This window comes from Chlorocebus sabaeus, chromosome 25 (genome assembly GCF_047675955.1).
Source record: "Chlorocebus sabaeus isolate Y175 chromosome 25, mChlSab1.0.hap1, whole genome shotgun sequence".
NCBI classification, from domain to species: Eukaryota; Metazoa; Chordata; class Mammalia; order Primates; family Cercopithecidae; genus Chlorocebus; species Chlorocebus sabaeus.
This window is the reverse complement of record NC_132928.1, coordinates 24,127,818-24,151,675: the sequence shown is the minus strand read 5'-3', so window position 1 is coordinate 24,151,675 and position 23,858 is coordinate 24,127,818. Positions and strand designations below refer to the sequence as shown.

Below are 23,858 nucleotides of genomic sequence, written 5' to 3'. Positions count from 1 at the left end.
ATAATGCAGCTACTCACTGAACACACATACATCACTTTACATATAGCAGGTAGCTCTTAGCCTCATAAGTGAGGCCTTATTTTGCACATTTTACAAATAAGAAAACTGGGACTCAGAGAGGTTAAGTAATGTACCCAAGATCAATTAGTACATGACAATCATGATTTGAAGCCATCTTTCTTGCTGCAAAGCCTGTGCTCATCCTCCTCTGCCTGGCTGGTCTTCCTCTTCTTTCTTTTTTCTTTCTTTCTTTCTTTTTTTTTTTTTTTTTGAGATGGAGTTTCTTGTTGCCCGGGCTGGAGTGCAATGGCGTGATCTCGGCTCACTACAATCTCCACTTCCCAGGTTTAAGTGATTCTCCTGCCTCAGCCTCCCAAGTAGCTGGGATTACAGGCATGCACCACCACGCCTGGCTAATTTTGTATTTTTAGTAGAGATAGGGTTTCTCCATGTTGGTCACGTTGGTCTCCAACTCCCGACCTCAGGTGATCCGCCCACCTCAGCCTCCCAAAGTGCTGGGATTACATGCGTGGGCCCCCGCACCTGGCCTCCCTCTTTTTTCAAAGTGCAGTTTGAGATTTATTTCCTGGAAACCTGCACTGAACTCTTCAATTCATCTCAGCTATCTGCAACCACCGTGAGTGGGGTGCCTCTGAGTTGCAATAGCAAAGGCTGACACTGATCAAACAGTAACGGCAGCCATGGTCCCCTGTCTTCCTCCCAAGACTGTAACTGCTCTAGGGCAGGAATCCAGCACCATGCCAGGCACAGAATAGGTGTTAAATGTTAAATAATGGAATGAAAAAGTTAGAAGGGAACTTTCCTGGGGGTATACATTTAGGAATAATCTATGCCCATTTCACATTAGGAAGCCCCCTCACCCATTCCTTGCTAATACTCACACTCATTCCTTAAGAAACAGTCTCCATCCTTCTAGATTTTGAGACATTTTCAACTTCCTACATAGTATAGCACAGTTGATTTTCTTTCCTTTCCTGTGCTATTTCATGTGAGGCTATGCAGTGCTGTGGTCACAAGTTTTGGAATCAGACCTCGTTCAGTCATTTACGAGCTTGTGACCCTAGAGTCCCAGTTTTCTTAACTGCAAAATGGGAGGATACTACCTACCTTATGGAGTTGATCTGAGGATTGAAGGAAGTGCCTCACCACCTGTGAGACACCATTATGACTGCTGTTGTGTATATTGGGAAATGAAGACAGGAAAGGTGAGGAGCCTTCCCACGGTGGAAAGGGAACGGGAAAGCCTATGGGGGTGGGGGAGCGAGGCCTGGGCCAGGCCATCTTACCCCAGATCCTGTGCTGCCCCTGTAGCACCATGAGGTACAGGATCACATGGTTTAACAGACATTCAGTATTTCCCTCATTCCTCAGTGAGGCACCCCTAAAGTCTTTCCAGAATGGACTTCCAAGGGGTGAGTCCTTAGCAGATACCAGCTCCAGCCCTGAGTTACCCTCACAGATTCCAGCGGCTAATTCAACCTTTCAGAGCTCTCTGTACTCCCAAGGTTCTGTCTGACCATTTAAAAATGGTTCACTGTCTGGGAATGGTGGCTGAGGCTTGTAATCCAGCACTTTGGGAGGCCAAGGCAGAAGGATCACTTGAGTCTAGGGCCAGTTACTTGGGAGGCTGGGGTGGGAGGATTGCTTGAGCCCCGGGGGAGGGTGCAGTGAACCCTGGTCGCACCACTGCACTCCAGCCTGGACAACAGAGCAAGATCTTGCCTCAAAAAAAAGCTCAGCCGTATCCATGCATATGGGACCACTTTGTGTGCCTGGAAATGCCCCCTCCCATAAGGCTTGGGTTTCTCTTGGATGGGGTGGAGGCACCCCTGTTGCTAAACACCTTTCTTGGGTAGGGGATTGAGGAGACAGGATGCCTTTGGAAGAGCATCCCCTAACGCACAGTTCCATCATCCCTTATAGTATCTGCAGCTCCTCCAGCTCCTGTTTCTATCAATTACTTCAGGGGCTCAACTCAAATATAGGGATCCAGAAACAGCAGGGGAGGCCTCTCTGCAGTCTCCCCACTAGGGGGCAGCAGCGGCTACCGGAGGCCTCCCAGCCCGGGGAGGGGAAGGGAAATGCTGGGCCAGCAGGTGGCAGTGCCCTTCTTGGACAGAAGTAAGGAAAAAGTCCAAGTACCCAGAGAAAGGGACGGGGAAAAAATCCGTATCCTGTAAAGACCCAGGTTCCACTTGTCCTTGAAGATTGAACTGAAGGTGTCACACTCCCTCCCTCCAGGAGGCTCCCTAGACCCCTCAGATCCAGATAGGTGATCCTCCTCTGTTCCTGCCTCCTGGAGGAATGAATTACACTATCACCTGATGAGTGATACCTGACTTCTCCAGAACCCTTCAGGGCAGGCATTTTATTCATCATTTATTTTAAAAATAACTGAGAGTCAGAAACAGATGCTAAGAGGAGGCACATTCTTCAAGTTTTTTAAAAGAACCCTTTCTACTTTGGATAGGACAAAAATGAGCTTTGGCTGAATGAACTGAGACTAGACATAAGAAGGACTGAGCTGCTGATGAGTTCTGAATGGAAGATTAACATGCAGTCTCAAGGCAGGAGAAGAAGAATATGTGCTGTTTTCCTGGGAGTGGGGTAACTGGTGGTGGCTGTGAGAAGGCAGAGCTCTTCAGAGGGGACAGCCAAGAACAGGTGGTCACTGGGGGCCCTCCTTAGCCTGAGAATGCCAGAGGGATTGTTTTATTGGGTCCTCCCTGCCCCTCAAGACACCCTTCCGCCCCACCCCCACACCAGGGTGCTAGAGAAGTTAGGAATATAGATTTTAATCATTGTGCTGCTGCTATTAACCAGAGTGCAATTAATCCATCTTTTGTGGATTTTGATGCCACAGTGTTTATGAGAAGGTTTCACACAGAAACCCTCTGGGGGCCTTCGGTGACAAAAGGGCTAGGCCTCTGGTGGGGAGGGGGTGGAAGAAGGTGAAGTGGAATTAGGAGAGACGTGGGGAGCAGACCCAGGGCTGGGAGACTGCTCCTTCTCCATCATCACATGCCCAGCAAGGACCCCAAGAGGAAGGGATTCTTCCTGCCATGGCCTGGGCTGTCCAAGTGAGCCTGACTTCCCTTCCAAGGCAGCTGTCTCTAGCTTCATGTCCAATTCTCGCTGAGTAGATGAGGTCCAGGGTAGGCCCACAGTTGACCACCAAATGGTGAAGAGATATAAACCAAGGGAGAAGAAAGGGGTTTGGAACCCCCAATCATTCTCCATTTTTCATCTTAAGCAACCTTAAAACTAGTTTAGAGCTGGGGAAAGACAGCAATAGCAGTTTATCCTCTCTGTCAGAACTGCTCTACCTGCCTCCTGGAGATGGGGGTGGGGGGAGGTGGGACTCACAGGAGGGAGAGGTAGGAAATATTCCTGTGCCTTTCTGTGCCTGTGCAGTAAGTGGAGACTCTCTTCAGAGTCAGCTCTGCAGCTGGTTGAGTCATCTGTTCCTCTTACAGTTTTCTGAGATTGGTAGGATTTGGAGCTATAGAGAGGTCACTTAGAGCCCCAAGGCCAGACTCCACTGGCTGTTAACAGGAGCTGACATTCTGGGAAGCAGCCCTGACTGCTTGGACAAGATCATTCCTCATGTCAAGAGTGAAGTGATATGGTCCAGGGCAAAGGTACTGGACCCAGAGACAGCTAGGAGTCAGAGACACACAGGGCCTCCACTGCGTCACTCAGACCCTGGTTGACACCTCCCACGGCGAGGAGGCAGTTCTTGACGACTATGCTGGAGCAGGCACAGCGGGGTGTGGGCATGGCAGGGAGGATCTCCCATTTGTTCTTCCCTGGGTGGAATGCTTCCGCCGTCTCCAGGACAGTGGGTTGATTCCCTGAAAGTGTCAAGGGATTCAGACCTTATAAAGGAGTCCAACCGCCAATCCACGCCCCACAGTCACCCCACCTTCCTCCCTTGGGCACCCACAAGCAGAAGCCAGGTAAGGTCAACTTCCTTGGCTACAGGATTACTCCCTTTACTAAGCCAGTGGCTTTTGTCAAGCAGCCACTTTGTCCCTCCTACCTTCTTCCTTTCTGTCTCTTTAAGAGTAAGCTTTCTTTCTCTACCCATTGCTTTTCACCAGCGCTTTCTAGCACACTACTGCCTCACTGCTGCCCTTTCTTAAAAAAGCTACCGACATGGTCTAGCTCATACGGTTCCTTCATGCATGAGTAAAGTGGGAGTTTGTCCACACTAAGTAGACTTGCGGTACCTGGAAGCCCTGCTGCCTGGACCTCTCTTCCTTGATGATGGGGGACTTCTCACTTTAGAGTCCCTCCTTCAAAATACCAGTAATCTCTGGCAGAATTAATATATCAAATCCAAGATTCATCTGTTGAACTTATTTAATCAGATTGCTTTCCTGTTCCATGATTGGGCCGGGTATCCAAGGAGAAGAGATTGGTCAGAGGAAGACCAAGGCTAATCTCCTCCACATTTTGTCTCCAGTTATGCCCGTTTAGGGATCTGTGCTCAGCAAGCCTGTGCTGCATGGCTATGGGTGTCCCTTATTCTCTCTGCGTCACAGTTTCCCCCGTGTAGGAGGACAGAAAGGCCACACCTGGGGCCCATAGTGGATAGGTAATATCCAGGCTGGAAGAAAGGGAGTGCTTTGAATTTTTTGGAGTAAAGTGGTAGGCAGGTGGTCTGCAAGGAGCCAGTACCCTTTCCTGCATATGCAAAGCGCCAAGGATCCACCGAGCACCAGAACCACAATAAATTCCAGCCTGAAAGCGTCATCCTTACCAAGTCCCCCAGCCACTATGACCCGTCCACTCAAAGAGCCAGCCACAAAGTCTGCCCGCCGCTTCTTGAGGAAGAATGATCGTTCCATCTTCAGCCATCCCCCTATAGGCCATGGATAATGGTGGGTTATATAGAGAGAATGAGATACAGACCACTCCCACCAAATACAGATTGTGGCCCAAATAGCTTTCACCCTGGGCAGTGTCTTCACTCTATTTATCCTTTATGCTTGGGGAGTACACAGTTCCTCCTGCTGTTTGAAATTCTCTGCGGCTTCCCCCTCTCCCATGCTTGCTGCTCTGTAAGGCATCATCACCCCCTACAATGAATCACCTTGACTTTTGCTTAGGAGGCTAATAGAGGCAGTGAGGGTAGGAGTCAAGATCCTTCTGTTTCTCCATCAGTAAAAAGTAAGAAAAATCCCTCTCTGACCTGGTCCTGTGTGAATATTGTAAGAAAAGACAATATAGGTAGAAAAGGGGCTTTGAAAAAAACCAACCAAGCAAAAAGGGGAACTATAGCAATGAAGGAATTTGATTCCAAGAGTAGCCCTGAGTGGAGAGGGGTGCTGAGACTTCCGAGAAGCTTGCTCAGCTGGGTAAACGGCCCTGGAAGATGGCTGGAATGGGTGTAAGGGATGGGGAGCCAGCCAGAAGGGCAGTGGGCAGCCAGAGCTTCCTGGGGAAGGTGACCAGCTCACCCTGTTCCATGTCAAACACGTCCATCGTCCGCAGGAACTTGGGCTGCCGGTAGAGGCGACCTTGCCGCAGGCCTCCCAGGCTGTACAAGTGGCTGTCCAGGGTCACGAAGCTGGAGAAGGCCCGCTTACAGGGAATGTTGGGAAACTTGGTCCAGGAGCGAGTCTCGATGTCAAAGACCTCGAAAGCGTTGACTGCGTACTTGGACTGACGTCCCCCTGGGGGCCAGAGCAGGATAGAAGTTGGGCAGAAGGTTGTCCCTGAGGACAGGGACAGCGAAAAGGGTTTCCCCTTTTGACAGTTATTCATACAGGAAGCTCCCGGTGGGCTGGGCAGTGTGATCATCCCCAGTACCGACGAGATGCTCAGCACACAGGCACTGCTTCCCATGGGAACTAAGCCAGGGGAAGGAAGGAGGGCAGGTATAGAACAGTAACCCATCCTTACCCAGCACGTAGATCTTGGAGCCTCGGAGAAAGGAGGTGGCAGCATATCTTGGGGTGGGCATGGGTGCTAGCGACACCCACATGTCCTTGAGCATGTCATAGTGTTGGAGGTGGCTGTGTGGACGTAGGTCCAGGCCCATCCCGCCTGCTGCATATACTCGGTAATCTAAGAAGAAAGGCCATATATGCCCCTGGCTTAGCTCACAGGTACATGAAGACAGGCCCACCAGCATCCATTGCCTCCCATGGCCAGGCCAACCTTTCAACCACTGCTCAGCCAGAGTGAGTCATATCTGTATCAGTGTGGTTGATAGCACCATTCAAAGAAGTCCCTGCTACAGCTGAGCCTGAGAGCCTGTTTTTGTTTGTTTTTTAATTTAGATATGATCTCATTCTGTCATCCAAGCTGGAGTGTGGCATAATCCATAATTACGGTTCACTGCAACCTTGACCTCCTGGGCTCAAGAGATCTTCCTACCTCAGCCTCCCAAGTAGCTATGGTGGCATGTACTACAGGTCCATGCCACCATACCCGGCTAATTTTTGTATTTTTTGTAGAGACAGGGTTTTGCCATGTTGCCCAGGCTGGTCTTGAACTCTGGGGCTCAAGTAATCCTCTTGCCTCAACCTTCCAAAGTGCTGGGATTGCAGGTGTGAACCACTGCACCCAGCTGCCTGGGTGTTTTGAAGCCATGGTATGACTACATGCCTTAGTCTTCCTTAGTGTCCAGCCCTTTGGCTAAGCCTGAAACACTGTATGAAGTCTAGGCCTGGAAAACCCTTTGCAGGTCTTGTCCCCTTCACTGTCCTCTTCCCTGGGCAGCCAGAGGGGAAGCCAAAGAGGACAGGTATTCTTTTTTTTTGAGAGAGAGTCTTGTCTTGTCACCCAGGCTGGAGTGCAATGGCATGATCTCAGCTCACTGCAACCTCTGCCTCTCAGGTTCAAGCGATTCTCCTGCCTCAGCCTCCAGAGTAGCTGGGATTACAGATGCCTGCCACCACACCTGGTTATTATTTTTTTTTTTTGTATTTTTAGTAGCGATGGGGTTTCACCGTGTTGGCCAGGCTGGTCTCGAACTCCTTACCTCAGGTGATCCGCCCACCTTGGCCTCCCAAAGTGTGGAGATTACAGGCATGAGCCACCATGCCTGGCCTCAACGAGTAGAGATATTCTTCTGATGCCCTTTCCCCAGGCATTCACAAACTGGAATTTTTTAGATATGGCAGGGGCCTTTAGAAATAAGATGAGTTATGCTGTCACTGGCCTATGGGACACTGGACTGCAGCTGGTCTCTCTGTGTCTGCCAGCCCCATGAGGGAATACCATCTTCCTTCACAAATTGGGAGACTTGTGGGATCCAGGAGTCACTTCGACTAAATGAGATAGGGTTAGGGGCGAATGAGGGTGAAGCTTTGGAGAGAGTGCTGGCCCCTTTAAGAAACTGTGCCTAGGAAGTGAGCTGGGGTACTTTGAGAAGTGAGTCTCCTCTCATTCTCTACTACTCATGACTGTGGGTGGTCTTTCAAAGGACTTCACTACACCAGAGAGGATGGGCAGGGCATCTGTGTTTCCCTGGGTCTCACCCCAGGACCTCCCGAGCCTCTCTTTCTCAGGGAGCCACCCCTGCCTGGGATTCTGTCTGCCAGCAGCCAGTCCTCACTGCTTCTGGCTCCAGGAGGCCTTTATTCTTAAGGTGATTGTAGGGATGAGTACTATTTCCTCCTACTTTCCAATCTTACTGGAAAAAAAAATGCCAACCCTAGCCTGAGGCTAGAAGATGGTGCCTGCTAATGAGGAATTCACCTTGCACAAGCTCCACCCATCCCATCCTGTGTTACTTGAAGCACCTCCTCCTGGGAATCCTCCTATCCACTCCTCACTACTATTTTTGTGCCCAATTCTTACTCATCGTTTCAGAACCATCTGGGTGTCCCTGAACTACAAGGCTGGGTCGACAGCACCGGCTCAGTGCCTCCTGAATGATGGCACTTCTGTCACCCTATTCCATCACCCTAATTGCCACATGTTACTGAATAATCTTTGTTTCTTTCAATAGATTGTAGGCCCTTGAGAATCTGTTAAATCTATAGCCCCAGCATCTGGCACAATGCCTGGCACACAGGCATGTAAATGCTTATTAAACTAACTCTTGAACTCATTCAGTGCCATAGTAAGAGCACAGATTCAATCATCACTATCTGTGTCACCTCAGACCAGTGGTTTAACTAACTCTTTGGGCCTTACACTGCTTCTCTCTAAAATCAGAGTAATACCAGCACTTACCTCATTGGATAGGTTGTGAGAATCAAAGGGGTTAATGTATACAAAGCACCAATGGTAAGGATTCAATGAACGTTAGTTCTTAATCTTTCAAGACCACTTATCGACGCCTGGGATGTAGATGTACTTTTTCCCTCCCTTGCTCTCTGTAGGCCTCCAGGCCTTCCATCCTTCTTACTGGGAGGTCACAGAAGCCCCACTGGCTGTGCTGCCATGGGGGATTCTGCACAGGAGTTTCTCTCTGGTCACCTTCATTGGTCAGATCCAGGCTCCTGAAGGCAGGGAACAGATCTTCTGCCTCTTTCCTTCCTTCCTTGAGCCTGGCACTGTGCCAGGTGCTCAAGGGACAGAGCAGGTGCTCAAGAAATACTGGTTTCTAATCTACAGTAGATTTGACATGCAGCTAGTATGGTTTAGCAGAAGAGGGAGGGAGGAAAAGGAGACGGAGGGAAGGTTGCACCCCACTGCAAGTCTCTGCTGCTCAGGTGTGTCTGACCTTGGTGTCTCCTCATTTCCATTGAACCATCTCCCACAAAACCCTTTGTGTTTTAGCAAAAGAGCTTTCAGAGTTCTAGGTTCTGGGCTGTACTAGGCGTGAACAGAATGAAATGAGGTGCTTTGAGAAAGGAAAATGGGAATCACAAAACCATGTAGTGAGGACATGCATGCGCTGAGGACTTAGTGAAATGGGCAAGACGTTTCAGGAGCACAACCCCCAAGAACATTCTGGTCTCCATTAAGCATCTCTGAGACTGGGAGGCAGAGGGGGAGGTTGAAGGTGGAAGAGGCCCCTGGAATCAGGTCCCAAAGCCCTCTCAGTGGGGCCTGGTGACGCTACAAGGATGGAGTGAGCATTGTCAGGACCCCAAATAGGTGTCTGGGGGTGGTGGCACCTGCAAGGCAGGTTTCAGGGGCTGGGGTGTGGCGGCGGGAGGTGCAGGCATTCTGCTGAAGGCATGCGGTCTGCAGAAACATGGCACTAAACTCCACAGCCCACAGCAAAGGCGTGTTTCCCTCGTGGCCCCCCACTTCCTTCTCTCTGGCCGCCCTCAGCCCTGGCCCCACTTGCCTTTGGCCGTGACAGAAATGCCCATGGCGGCCTCACGCAGCATGCTCCTCTTCTTCCACTTGCCCTCATCGATGTTGTACATCTCCACGACCTTCAGGGGCAACTGATTGGTGCCCACGCCCCCAATCACCATGATCCGCTTCCCCAGGGCGGTGACGGCCACCCCCGCCCGGGCTGTGGGCAGCGGGGGCAAGGCGGTCCACTGGTCGGCCTCGGGGGAGTAGACCTCGAAGCAGTCCATGGGGACGCCGTTGTCGTCACATCCCCCGATGGCATAGACCTGGCCCCCGGTCTCCAGCAGGGAGCAGTAGACCCGGCGGCTGGGCAGTGGCGCCAGGCGCTTCCACTGGAAGTCCTTGACGTTAGGCACCTCCATGGCAGCCTCGGGGAGCGCCCGGGCGCCGGGAGAGGTGCGAGAGCGGGGGTCCACCGGCTACTCGGCGCCGGCTCCCACGGCCCCTCTCGCCACCTCCATCGGGCTCTCGAGCACCAGCCCCAGCCAGACGCCAGCCAGTACTTCACTGTGCTCCGAGTCTCAGCGGTCCGGCGGCGTCCACGCCTGGCCCTGCGGGAGGAACGCGGCGAATCAAGGGCAGCCGGGGCCACGCGCCCTCCGGCAGGCACCAGGCGGGCTCGGCAGCCCCTGGTCAACTTCACCGGGAAGACGCGGCGGCGGAGGGCGCCCCCCGGCGGCGGCACCACGCCCTGCACCGCTTGGTCCCCGCCCCCTCCCCACCCGCTGCTCGGACACTGCGGAGCGCGCCACCGGCCGGGGCTTTCAGGGGTTCCGGGCGCCGGGCAGTACCCGGGCGGAGGAAGGAGTTAGCGTCTCTCGGCGTCTACGCCTCTCTTCCCCCGCGCCCCCTCCCCGCAGTCTCAGCGCCCCCGCCCCCGCATCACTTACGCTGCCAGGCCCTGGGAGCGCGGCGGCGAGGCGCAGACGACGCATCACCGGGGAGCCCGGAGCCCCCGCCCGGCTGCACGGGAGCCGGGGAGAGGGCGCTCTGTCCTTCCCCAGTCCGCGCGCCGCTGTCACACATGCAGATGAGGAGATGAAGTGAACAGCAGGAAGGAGAAGCGGAGCCGCCGCCGGGGAGGAAGCCGGCGAGCCCGCTCCGCTCGGTCCCCATCCGCAGCCACCACACCTGTGCAGGAATCCGCGTGCGTCCCGGGACACAGCGTGCTGTGACCTCTTTACAGAAGCCCCGCCGCCTGGCCCCCCGGGGAAGCGCTCACCTTGTCTACAGGGTCAAGGAAAGCAGGGCACTAGAATCAAGCACCCAGATGACGGGCACAGACTCCCTCCGGTGTGGGGGCGGGCTTTTGTGTTTGTTTTGGATGAAGAGGCAGAGTCCAATTACCCAGTTTATCTACAGTACACAGACGCAGTTCGTGACAGGCTGACTCAATAGCCAGCTTTGCTTGGGGGGAGGTATTATCATATAGTTTAACCTCATGGAAACAACTTATGTGGGTGCGATGCACGCAGACCTGGCACAGGTACTTTCAAATATAACATATACACCCACTTGCACATAGATGCGTAACTTACACATCACCCTCCCCCCCGAAATAGACACATCCACAGAGACACTGACCAGCGATGCACAGACAGACATGTGGACACAGCCAGAGACACCAACATAGACAAACAAACACAGGCAGTTTTTCCATCTGCCACACACATGCACAACCCACCACCGCCACCATCACCGTTCACAAGCTTTAGGAAGGGGAAACCTGATGATCAAATCTCCGTCCTCGGCACCAACCCACAGAGCTTGACAAACAATCCTTGCAAGCCACCCTGTAATACCCTTTACAGGACAGTAGCCCCCAGTAACAAAGGTGCCCATGAGGCCAGAGAACCACCTGGTCTGGTGGACTGCAAGGCCGATGGGATCTTCCTCCTACCTGGTTCTCTCAAATGTAGCCAAGTCTTGAAAGACCCAGGCTTGGGAGGCTGGAAGACCTGGGTTTGAATCTTGCCTCTGAAACTTGTTTAACTACTCTAAGTCTCAGTTTCTTATACAGATAGATAGATAGATCTATATCTATATATTTTTTGATAGATCTATATCTATATATTTTTTTAAACTGCAGTTTTAATTTTGAAAAAATTTTAGATTCACATGCAGCTGTAAGAAAAAAATACCCTTTACCCAGTTTCTCCCAATGGCAACATCTTACAAAACTATAGTACAGTATATATCACAACCAGGGTTTTGAAATTGATCAGTCAAGATACAATAGTTCCGGCCCGGTGAGGTAGCTCATACCTGTAATCCAGGCACTTTGGGAGGCCCAGGCAAGCAGATCACTTGAGGTCAGGAGTTTCAGACCAGCCTGGCCAACATGGTGAAACCCCATCTCTACTAAGAATACAAAAAAATTAGCCAGGCATGGTGGCATGCACCTGTAGTCCCAACTACTTGGGAGACTGAGGTAGGAGGTTTCACCTGAACCTGGGAAGCAGAGATTGCAGTGAGCCAATACTGCGCCACTGCACTCCAGCCTGGGTGACAGAGCAAGACTCTGTCTCAAACAAAACAAAACAAAACAAAACAAACCTTCCACCCTCAAAATTATACAATTGAGGTGGGGTTTGGTGGCTCATGCCTGTAATACTAACACTTTGGGTTGCTGAGGCAGGTGGATCACCTGAGGTCAGGAATTCGAGACCAGCCTGGCCAACATGGTGAAATCTCTCGTCTCTACTAAAAATACAAAATTAACTGGGTGCAGTGACGCATACCTGTGATCCCAACTACTCAGGAGGCAGAGGCAGGAGAATCACTTGAACCCGGGAGGTAGAGGTTTCAGCAAGCTGAGATTGTACCATTGCACTCCATCTAATGGGCCCATTTTACTACTTTGAGTTCTTGCCTTAAAAATTCCACGTTTTTTAGTTTGAATTCTCTGTGCTTACAAAGTAAACACCTCTAGAACCTTCACAGAGGAAGGCTGTGTCTGTTTTCCCTATTCAATCAGAACTCATAAATTCCAAAAGCATGGGGTGTGAATTAATGAAATTTCACGGAAACACTGAACATTTCCCTTTTGTCCTAGGAGTCTCTAACTGCCTGGAGAAATAGGGAACGGACATTTACCTCAGCTTGAACTGTCTTCACAAAATCAGAATGGGTGATCGGAAAGATTTAAAGCCATAGACCTTCCTCAAAAGGGCTTGTTGGAGTCCATCCTCAGCCTCTTTTGCCCACTGAGCCTTCTACCAAAGCAGTGAGGCCAGGCTTCTTAAATGAGCCCTCACCACCCCAGCTGGGGCAGCTTAATAAGCAGACAGAGTTCCACGCTGTATGTTATATTTGTGTCACCTGTTGAGATCATCTAAGCCCTTGCATGTCCATTTTCTCGTAATCTTAAAACAGCCCTGGGAGGGGTTGCCAGGTAGGTATCGGTATCCACTTTTGACAGATGAGGAATTTGAGCCTTAATGAGATGAAGTGATTTACTTAGGACCATGCAGGCCATTCAGGGTGGGTCCAAGGTATGAATTCCAAATCCAGTACTCCTTCACTTTATCACAATTAAATCACAAATGAAAGAATTGTGCCTTATGAATGAAACCAAGAAGGTCTACTCTCCACTTGGCTTCTGGTCTTTATTCCACTGCGGTGAAGAAAGGAGCCCAGGCTCCCAAGGATATTTCAGCGGCTGCACATACTGTTTGTGCCAGGCAGTGCAGGTAAGGAAGTGCTGGAATCCAGCCTTAGAATAGGCCCCCATTCTAAACTAAGGCTCATATCCTACAGGCACCATCTTCTATGCAGACCGTGGGATCTAGGGACTCAGACCCTTGGAAAAGTACTAAGAACAGGATGTCTTCCAGACCATGACCTAATTGCTTGTTCTGGAAGTCCTGGCTTCTCTCCATCTCCCCCATCTCTCTTCCTCTCCACCAGGTAACATCCTTTAGTCCTTACACTGAGTGCACATCGAGGAAGCTTGTAACCTAGCAACTGCCACTTAAGATTCCCTGAGTCACCTGTGGTTTCCACTGCCTGGGCTGAATGCACCAAGATGGGGCCTTAAGGAGTGCCAAGCAGAGGGAGAGTGTCCAGTGACTCCTTTGATCCCTCCCCACCCTATTCTAGTGTGTAACCATTTTGCTGGTCAGGAAGTTCTTCCTCATGTCAAATCTAAATCCTTCTTGCTCTAAAATCTTGCATAACATTGAGCCAGGGTTTCTCTTTTGCCTTAAAAGGGGTTTGAGTTTTTAGGCTGGATGAGGTGGCTCATGCCTGTAATCCCAGCACTTGGGGAGGCTGAGGCATGTGACTATATGATCCCAGGAGTTCGAGACCAGCCTCAAAAACATAGCAAGACCCTGTCTCTATAAAAAATAAAAGTTATCCGAGCTTTGTGGCACGTAATCCTAGCTACTAGGGAGGCTGAGGTGGGAGGATCACTTGAGCCCAGGAAGTAGAGGCTTCAGTGAACCAAGATTGTGCCACTGCACTCCAGCTTGGGTGACACAGCAAGACCCTGTCTCTCTTAAAAAAAAAAAAAAGTGTTAGATTTTTTGCCTTGGTCACAAGGTAGGGTGGGAGGTTGGGGAATTAGTGGGGGGGAAGTCATAAAAGCCTCTAAAGATTAGGCCTTTGGTGCTGTGGAGTCTTTATTATAGATATTGATGCATCAATCAAACTTGGGGATGCTTGGCCCCAGAAAGAGTCACTCAGTACATCTTGGGTTTTGGTTTGTTTTTTTTTTTTTTAAAAAGATGGGGTCTTGCGATATTGCCCAAGCTGGATTTGAACTCCTGGGGTCAAGTCATCTTCTTGCCTCAGCCTCCTGAGTAGCAGGGATTACAGGCATGCACCACCTTGGCAGGCTCAGTAAGTCTTGGATTTGTTAAGGTCTAATTTACATACAATGAAATGCACAGTTTTACTCAGTCTCTGTTGTCTGGTAGGCATTCAGCAGGATCCTGTCTTCACCAAACTGCGGTACCTTAGGGGGAAATTGGGGGTGTTGTGGGGGACAGTTTCTTCCCAATAAACCAGGCAGATTCTCGGTATGGCAGGCCATGGATGCAGTAACTGTGGGAAGGGTTTCAAGGTCTGGTGGAATTCCAAGTGTAGGGAACATTTGGGGGGATAGGAGGAAAGAGGAGTTGTTTAGTGATTAGCTGCTCCTTAGCCCTCCCTAGAAATACTCTGTACCGGAGTGCCCTCTACAGGGAACCACGCTGGCTGGAGGCGCACACCAGGAACTCCCCGAGGCCAGGATCACCTTCTTTATGCAGTTTTCTTTCTGCAGCACCCCACAGACCATGTGGTCAGCATCAGACAGGCTGGATCTGAATCCTGGTGCAGCCACCTCCTAGCTGTGTGACTATGCACAAGTCACTTACGTCCTTGAATCTGAGTGTCCTCATCTGTGAAAAAGGGAGTAAGAAAATCTACTTTCTAGAAGGAGGTGCCAGGCATAGTTCCTGGGCATGTGGTAGGTACCTCATAAAGACTAGTGTCTTTCTTCCCTTTGTGATGGCAAGTTTCTGTACCTCTGACTTTCAGGGTAGTGTGTCCCCCAAAGCAGGTGCCAGTTTCACAAGATAGGCAGCCTTACCAGGGCCCACACCCTCCTGTAGCCAATCACTTCGGGGCCTGTGTCTTAGACCGGATATCTTTTCTCCTAGCTAGCTGAAATCTCATCTGCTGCAACCTAAATTGCATTCTAATCTGGAGAACAGCTGTGCCCTTCCTTTAGCTAATCACCTTCTCATTCCTTACCAGAAGCGTGGTCCTTATTCAGGGAGTGGGGAGTGAGGCTGACTCATCCAATTAGGACTGAGGCTGCCAGCAGACCAAGGAAAGGGTAGTTCCTCCCCCAGCATAGAGAAGCCTCATTAGGGCCTCCTCCCCACCAGTCCCAACATCAGCCCAGAGGAAGGATTTAGAGCTCACGTGGACTTGATGGGAGATGGCATGACACAGTTGCCAGCAGTCAGAACCAGGATCTGTATGTGATCACGTGGCACTGCTGCCCTGCAGGTGGAGGGCTGGAGTCTTGCAGAATGGCCTTAGCTATTCAAGTTTGCTTCCTGACCACGCAGCCTTGATTGGAGAGTTGAATCAGCCACATTCCTTCAGCTATCTGCCCTGCTCCCTCCCGCTCCAGTGCTTAGCTGGTGCCTGGAACCTAGAGAGGCTTAGTGGGTATCCGTTAAAGAATGCATCTGTTCATCTGTAAGCACCTTCCTGCCTACTTAGGTAAAATTGGGACATTGGAAAGTGGACCCCAGATATGGGATGATGGGTGAAGGGAGGGGGTCATCTTCGTTTTCAGACTCAGGAGTTGCACAAGGTAGAGAAGAAAGGGTTGGGAAACCGCACACTCCTCTGCTGTTTACTGCGTGCGGGAAGGGATGCTTCTCAAAGACCTCAGCTACTTCCCTGTGCTTATTGAGGAAGTCGTAAGAGGAAATGGGGCTTACAATAAAGCCTGAGGATTTGAGTTATAAACAAGGAAGAATTTCCTGACCAGCAGTGTCAGAAACTTGAAACACCAGCATGAGGTGAGGTGAGAGGCCACGGAGCCGCCACCTCCTCTATTGCCACCCGGTGCATACTAGAAAGACACAGGACAGTCAGAAGACCTCTACTACATCGTGTTACAATGTAGGCTATGACCTCCAGCCTATGTTTTGTTGTAACCAGCCTGTGCAACTATGGGCAAGTCATATCCATTCTGGTACCTGTCAAATTAGAAGGAAGGAAGGTGAAGAAGAGAGCAGCTGGGGTCCCTCCCAGCTGTAGTGTTCTGTACTCCTGGGGTGCTATACAGGCTGGGAAGCCCTAGAGAAAGAAGCATTTAGCCATAGTGACAAAGCAGCAGATTCTAGAATGAACATCCTCACATTCTGCCAGGTGATACAATCGCAGAGGTCTGGCCCCACCAGCTCTCACAAGCGATGCCAGCTACCCCAGGTCCGGTCACCAGTGAGGACTTTATCAGGGCTTCCCCTGGCCACCCTCTCTTGCTACCACCACCCTCCTTTCTCTCCAATCAGCCCAGGACAAGGGAGTGCCTTGTGACAGCTGCAGCTGTGGCAAATGGGCTGGCTCCCTGTAGACGTTGGGCACCCACCTGGATGCCTTATCATGCTTCCTGTTGGGTTCTGACCTTTCTGGGGTGCCTGCTTCCAGGAAAGTATGCAAGGGTTGCAGAGGACGCAAGGGCTCAGGTCATCCTGACCTGGCTCTTTTGCTAAAAGTGAAAATGCGCCCATTTGTCCCAGGTCATCAGGCTGGGGCCCTTAGGGAGCCTAATCTTCACCCCTTCTCATGAGGAGGACAGCAGAGCCTTTATGGAGGCAGCTCTGCAGAGGAGAAGAGGCCATAGGCTGGGGAAGGCTGCAGCAGACCACTCAGATGCGGCTCTTTAAATGCCCATTAGTAAGTTAATATTGCCATTTCCAAAGTCGGCAGCATCCTCCATTCTTCTTAATTAAAAAGAGCTCCATGTCCTGGCAGAGCTGAGAGAGGGCTCTGAATGATTTACACACCAGCCCTGCTGCTTCCAGCTGGGAAATCAGCAAGGAAGATTGATTGGCAGCTGGGCCAGCCTGCCTGTCACGATGGTGTGCGTGCCTACGTGTGCATGTGTGTGTATGCACGCATGTATATGTGTGTGTGTGCGTGCATGTGTGTGTGTGTGCTGAGGCACTGGGAGCTGGCTCTCTTGCCGGCAGGCTCTGAATGAGCAGGGCCGCAGACCCACAGTCCAGCCCATGGAGCTCTGTAAGCCTAGAGGTAGGGCCTGCTAGAAACAAAAGGCTAAACAAAAGGCTGGCCTGCTCGCTCACCCTCTTCCTAGCAAAACTGCCTTATCTGGAAGACAAAAGCTCATTTCTTGTCTCGTCCCCACCCAGGAGAGAAGGGGTCACTCCCGGAAGATTCCTCTTGTTTCCACGTAGAGCTTCCTCACTTGGTACATAGCATATATTGGACTTTTATTTGATCATCACCGCTCACTTTAAGACGAGACTTTCTCGGCTGGGCACGGTGGCTCCCAACACTTTGGGAGGCCGAGGTGGGCGGATCACCTGAGGTCGGGGGTTTGAGACCAGCCTGATCAACATGGAGAAACCCCGTCTCTACTAAAAATACAAAAATTAGCCAGGGATGGTGGCGCATGCCTGTAATCCCAGCTACTCGGAAGGCTGAGGCAGGAGAATTGCTTGAACCCGGGAGTTGGAGGTTGCAGTGAGCCGAGATGGTGCCATTGCACTCCAGCCTGGGCAATAAGAGCGAAACGCCGTCTCAAAAAAATAAAAGAGGCTTTCTCATGGCCCGCCTCCTGCCTCTCCTTCCTTGCCTCCCTCCTAACTCCAAATTTTATCTGACCCTGACATCCAGCGGGATCCAAGACTCTGGGCCCTTTGTGGGGCTGAGAAGGGGATGATGAGGTTCACAGTTTAGGCTGTTTAGGCTGGCATGACACTCTGCCTGGGCCCTCCAAAGAGCTGGGAAGTGAGATCAGTCGCCCTGAAAGGTCCCAGGCCTCTTTGCCTCTCTCACCAGGCCTTGGGGCAGCCTTGTTGTCCGTCCCATGCCTCTACTCACCTCTAAGAGCCCACCAGCCTCCCTGGGCGCCAGAGAGGGAGGTCCTGCTCACTCTCCAGATGGATGGAAGTGCCTGGTCACTGGGGCAGGACCTGTACAGAGGTAGGGAGTGGCTTTTGCTCTCTCCTCACCTCTCCCCTTCTCCTCTGGCACTTTACTTTACACACACACACCCACACACCCCCCTTGTCCCCAGAGAAAGGACCAGGCAGAGGCACACTGGAGAGGAGGGGGTGGGGACTGGAGCACAGGCATTGTCCAGTGCTTTGCTTTCACCCCCGCTCCCTAGGGAGACGGCAATCTGCCGCAGCAGCAAGGTTGCCATCTGGCATGCTGACCTGTGCTCTCTGTGCTGGAGACAGGAGAGGCAGGGGACCCGTGATGGGCTGGCTGCAAGTGCCTTGTGTGTATGTGTGTCTAAGAAGCCATGAGAGTCCGGAAAGGTGAGAACCAGGCCAAGGTTTGGGTGAATCAAAGGATCTGCCTGTCCTTATCACTCGGCACTCCCGGGGCTGGTGGGTGTGTACCTGAGGATCTCTAAGGAGCCCCAGGGAGCCTGCATTTCTCTCCCAGTGAAGGAGGGAGTGGCAGGGCCTTGGCCCTTGAGCATCCTCCTATAGTCTGTCACCAGGAGAATGTAGCTGCCTGCTTAGCACCCAGAAACCGCCAGTCCATCCCCGCACATCGCTAGGCAAGAAACAGAGTGACACTTCTATTCACACCCAGACCTAACAACTGCCTCCACGAGGAACCGCTAGGGATCCCGTGTGTCCTTTGTTCCTCCCTAGTCCTGGCCCAGAAAGGACTATTTTCTTCCTTGGATGACATCTCCCTGCTTTGGTCTCAGTCTTGGAAGTTATGTTCTGAGAGATTCCTTGATACAAGTCCCCGCTAAATCACAGGTTCTACCTCAGTGCAGGAGACAGCAAACTATGACGAGGGCCAACGCTGGCCTGCTGCCTGTTTCTGTGTGGCCTGAAATCTAAGAACAATTTTTACATTTTTAAATGATTGGGGAAAAAAATCAAAAGAAAAATATTTTGGGATATATGAAAGTGATATGAAATTCACATTTCAGCATCTATAAATAAAGTTATATTGGAACACAGCCACACTCATTCATTTACGTGTTGTCTATGGCGGCTTTCCCACTACGACAGCAGAGTGGAGTAGTTGCAACAGAGAGCACATGGCCCGCAAAGCGTAAAATATTTACTATCTGGCCCTTTACAGAAAATGTTTGTGCCCTCCCCCGGACCTTAGGCTGTTTTAAGGGAACAAGGGGAATGCCACCTTATTCTTTTCGTTTTTTGTTTTCTTCTTTGCATGATACAGGGTCTCTGTCGCCCAGGCTGGAGTGCAGTGGCACCATCATGGCTCACTGCAGCCTCCTGGGCCTCAGCCTCCTGAGTAGCTGGGACTATAGACACGCACCACTCCCAGCTTGCCACCTTATTCTTGAACATACTTTGCACCACCGTGGCATGTTAAGTTGACAAGGCAATAGCTAGTGGCAATAAAGGAAATGAACATTTTGAGGGCCCTTCCTGTATACCAAGGACATTTTCTCTGTTTATCACATAATCTCTACAACAACCTTGAGAGAAACAAGCACTAAGAGGTCTATTTACATAATGAAGGAATGGGGAAGATTAGGAAACTCGCCAAAGCTATTAGAGTTAGGCAGAACAGGATCCTGGATTCAAACTCAGATCTGCGTAACCCCACAGCCCATATCCTCTCCAGGCCACCAGATTCTAAGATGACCACCAGCAGTCCAGCGAGGACCCACCCAAATGGCTGCTGGTTTGGGCTGCCCCCATGAACAGGCAGGGCAGTTGGAACTTAGGCTTTAGGGACCCAGGCCCCACCTCAGCTCCCTCCACCTCAGAGCCTGGTCCTGAGCATGGGCCACAGGCAAGTCAACAACAGTGACGGCTCCACGTCAGCGCCATCTCCCTTTTCTTGCCTTCTTCCTCAACCTTTGCTATCTATTTTCATCACCTTTTAGCTTTCCTTTGGGAAGATTAAATTTGCATTTAAATAGAAAACCTCTTGAATGACTCTGGTGTAACGTTAAAGTACTAATTACAAATTCATTCCTCTTTAAAAATTAAAGCACTTCAGTTCATCTCAGGGGTGATGGACAGCAGCAGAAATGCTTGGTATTGATGTGTCATGAATATTGAGCTGTTTATTGCAAAGTGCTTACAATCCCCCACCAGCAGAGGGCTGACAGGAGATGTTCTCAAGACCTATGCGGGAGATGTCTTGGGAGCCTAAAATCTGCTAAAAATAAATATCCGAAAGCAGTAATCTTTGAGAGAAAATAGAAGATGGCCAGTGGGATGGAAGCTGCTGGGGGTAGGGTGGGAGCACACAGAAGTCCTCAGGTTACCAGTTTGCTCAGTTGCTTATAAGTGTCTCAAGGCAGGTGCATATCTGTTGTATTCACCACTCTTTCCCATCAGCAAAACTAATGCCTGGCATTCAATGGGGACCCAAGAAATATTTGCTGAATGAATGGGTGAATGAATGAATGAATGGATGAATAAGGCAATTAATCATGATGGGCGAGATCATTCATTCAACTACTATGGTGAGTCAGGCATTGCACTTGATAATTTACATAAGTCTCTTTGTTAAATGATTGATTCCTTTGGATTTTTCCCAGGACCATGCAGATGACACACAAATTCTCCTTTCTCCTGAAGAATTGCACTTGGTATTTTACCTCCCGATTTCACAGGTGACAAACAAACTCAGAGAGGTGAAGCGATTAGCCTCAGAGCACCCAGTTCAATCTGAAGCTCAGCCAGGACCTGAATGCTGGTCTCAGGCTCTAAGCCTGGCTCTCTATGAAGTGTATCACTCCCCCTCATCCTGGTGCTGGGCTGGTTATTCCAGTGTTCACAGTGTCACACCCTAATCTTGGCCCTTGTCCTCAAGATGCTGGGAGCCCAAAGTCCAGTCCAGCCTCTCAGCCAGGCTTAATGTCTGGGCTCCAGCCAAACCACTCTATTGCCTGATGCCCAATAGGCCTTTCATTTCCTGCCTCCATGCCTGGCTTTGTGCTTTCTGCTTCATATGCTCCTTCCTGCTTGTTGACATCCTATTCATCCTTCAGGGCTTGGCCTGAATGCCGCCTCCTCCATGCCTTGCATGATCCCTGCAGGCAAGAGTCATTTTTCCCTTTTCTATAGAACTTCCTCTGTAACTGTGTTAGCATGATAATAACCACCACCCATTATGCTCAACACCACACTACATATTCTTTACATATTTTGTATAATTTGAACCACATAAAAAGTCAACAATAATAACAATAATAATCATTAACCAGTATATGGTGCTCAGTATGTGTCATGAACTGATCAGAGTGTTATGTGTGTGTGAGGTGTGTGTGTGTGTGTATAATTTAGCCTATAAAGTAGGCACTATTATTATTGTCATTTTACAAAGGTGAAAACTGAAATTTAGAGAAGTTAAATGACTTGCCCAAGGTCACACAACCAGAACAGGGATGTGAATTCCAGCTTGTCTGGCCCCAGAATCCGCATACCTATCTGTGTAGATATTCTGTCTTACCAGGTGGTGAGCAATGGAAGGCAGGAACCATGTTATGTACCATGGTCGCCAAAGCACAATCCCTTCAGAGCCAAGTGTAGCACTGTGTGTGTACATAGTAGATATTCCGTAAGTTTTAAAAATCTTAATTTTAGACGCAGGGGACATGTGTGCAGGTTTGTCACAAGGGTGTATTTGGTGATGCTGCGGTTTGGCTTTCTATTGATCCCGTCACCTGGATAGTGAACATAGTAACCTAATAGGAAGTTTTTCAGCCCTTGTCCCCCTCCCTCCCTCCTTTTTGAGTCCCCAGCGTCTATTGTTCCCATCTTGATGTCCATCTGCGTACAGGGTTTGCCTCCCACACTTGTAAGTGAGAATATGCAATATTTGGTTTTCTGTTTGATATTCCATAAAGTTGAGCCGAATTTGGATCAGAAGCCAGAAGTTCTGGAGGTTGGCTGTATGTTGGTCAGTCTGTGCCCTGGACAGCAATCTTTGGAGTTAATTAGCTGGGTTAAGACCAGGTGAGAAGAAACCTTTAACTTCAAAGCCAGAGAGGCCCAGCTGAGGAGAAAAAGCCCTTAAAGAGCCTTGCCCCTCCTGACCCCCATGCCAGCCTGTCTGACCTGGGCAGCCCTCCTCTCACGGACACCACTGCCTATCTCCCCATCACCAGGCACTCAGAATGCCAAGACATCACTCTGCATAGATGGATTGAAATAAAACTTACCTGACTAGGGGGAAAAGGAGGACACCCGGCGATCATCTGCAAAAGACAAAGAAGGGGAGGGGCCTGGAGAGGGTCGAGCAGGTGTTGGCTTTGAGGCTTGTCCTAGAAGCAGACTGGGAATAGAGTCAGCAAGGTCCCCAGGGTCCCCAGGGCTTCCTCCACAATTGATGAGTCCACTGCTGCTGCCTCTGGCTGATCGACTGGGATGCAGCCAGGCCTCTATGCACAGGGCATGAGGCCAGCCCCGCCCTGAATGCACAGAAACTTGGGGTCCCTGAGTTACAGGAGGCGTGACCCCCCTACTGAGAGGGCCTTAGCCAGCTCGTCAGAGCCCCAGTGTCTCCGTGCCTCTCCCTCCACCCAGTCTCAGCTACAAAGAGAGCGGGTGAGGGGGCGGACACGCTCACACACACAGACAATAACTACCATGGAAACTAACCAACAAAAAGAAGATTTAGGGAGCCGGACTCCTCTGCCAGATGGGAGAGAATGGAGGGAAGAGAGAAAGGGGCTGTCCTTTGCAACGCTGCCAGTTATGCAAAGGGCAAATATGCACCTCAGCCCTAATCCAACAATTGCAGATTTTTCCCTCCTCTGGGGTGGGGCTGTGGGTAAAAAGCAGAGAAGTGGGTTGACCTTTTTATATGAAGGTCCCAAAAAGCCACGCCATACCTTTGCCTTTCCATGCACAGAGGAGGCATCAGTGGTCCAGCGTGGGTGTGAAATTCCCGAGGAAATGCTCAGCACCGCTGGCAAAGCGAAACTCGAAACTCGTTCCACAAAGCAACGTGTTTTACCAGGTCAAGCTGAACCTCAGCGCAATTTGATCACTTTGCTTGGGCAGATGGCTTGAAGGACTTTCTTAGATGAAAATCCCCGTGTTTAGTGGGTAGCAAAACAAGGCTTTTCTTCAAGCCCAACCTTTTCTATCCATGATGTTAAAGCTGACTGCCCATAGTTTAGAGAAAGCCGGGGATGGAGGGGGTGCTAGCATAGATGTGGGACATGTGGCTTTCCTTCCCATGGCCTTTAGTTCTGTTTGGGGGGATTTTTCTCTCTGGGATAAAAGAAAATCTAATGAGGGAACTTAAAAAAATTCTCTGGAAGTACTGTAAGGGAAATAAGGTAATCTGAGCATCGGAAATCCTGCTTTAACTCTTTAGCTGTGTGACCTTGGGGTTTCTTCGTCTGTAAAATGGGACCAATGGGGTTGTAGAGAGAAATAAATGAGGTAATATGTGTAACGTGCTTAGAACGGTGCCTGGCTCATAGTATTTGCCATTATTATTGCTATTGTTGTTAATCTTTCTGATCCTCCCTTTCCTCAGCTATAAAATTGAGCTAGTGACACCAATCTCTCATGGAGACTAAATGTGGGGTTGAATCATGCCGTTATAACTGATAGGGTGGTGGTTATAGGGGTGTATACATTTGTCAAAACCCATCAAACTGTGGGTTTTATTGTATGTAATTTATACCTCAATTTTTAAAAATATAGGTTTATATCACCAGGTAAAGCAGCCATGAGAGTCTAGAACATAGGAAATATTTATTCCCTTCTTCTTCCCTAGCCATCTTTTCAGGAAGAAAGGAAAGAGAAAGTGAATGTTAGAAGTAAGAAGTAAAATAGAGAATTGCTGGGCGCAGTAGCTCATGCCCATAATCCCAGCACTTTGGGAGGGCAAGG

The 23,858-nt window shown here is 50.3% G+C and overlaps 1 protein-coding gene across 7 annotated transcripts; it reads right to left on the bottom strand.

Moving 5' to 3' along the window:
- Positions 1-2,350: 2,350 nt before the first annotated feature.
- KLHDC8A (kelch domain containing 8A) lies at positions 2,351-22,927 on the bottom strand. 7 transcript variants are annotated; one of them, XM_037985654.2, is made up of 7 exons: positions 22,844-22,927; positions 22,172-22,207; positions 9,281-9,845; positions 5,932-6,096; positions 5,487-5,702; positions 4,787-4,888; positions 2,351-3,875 (listed from the first exon to the last, which is right to left on the bottom strand). In XM_037985654.2, exons 3-7 carry the CDS (start codon positions 9,654-9,656, stop codon positions 3,682-3,684), a joined length of 1,053 nt encoding a protein of 350 aa, XP_037841582.1. In that variant the 5' UTR covers positions 9,657-9,845; positions 22,172-22,207; positions 22,844-22,927; the 3' UTR covers positions 2,351-3,681. The 7 variants fall into 7 exon arrangements, with proteins under 7 accessions (XP_037841582.1, XP_007986943.2, XP_037841581.1 ...); XM_007988752.3 differs by lacking the exon at positions 22,844-22,927 and adding an exon at positions 22,611-22,663; XM_037985653.2 differs by lacking the exon at positions 22,844-22,927 and adding an exon at positions 17,872-17,963 and having other exon boundaries at positions 22,172-22,556.
- Positions 22,928-23,858: the final 931 nt, after the last annotated feature.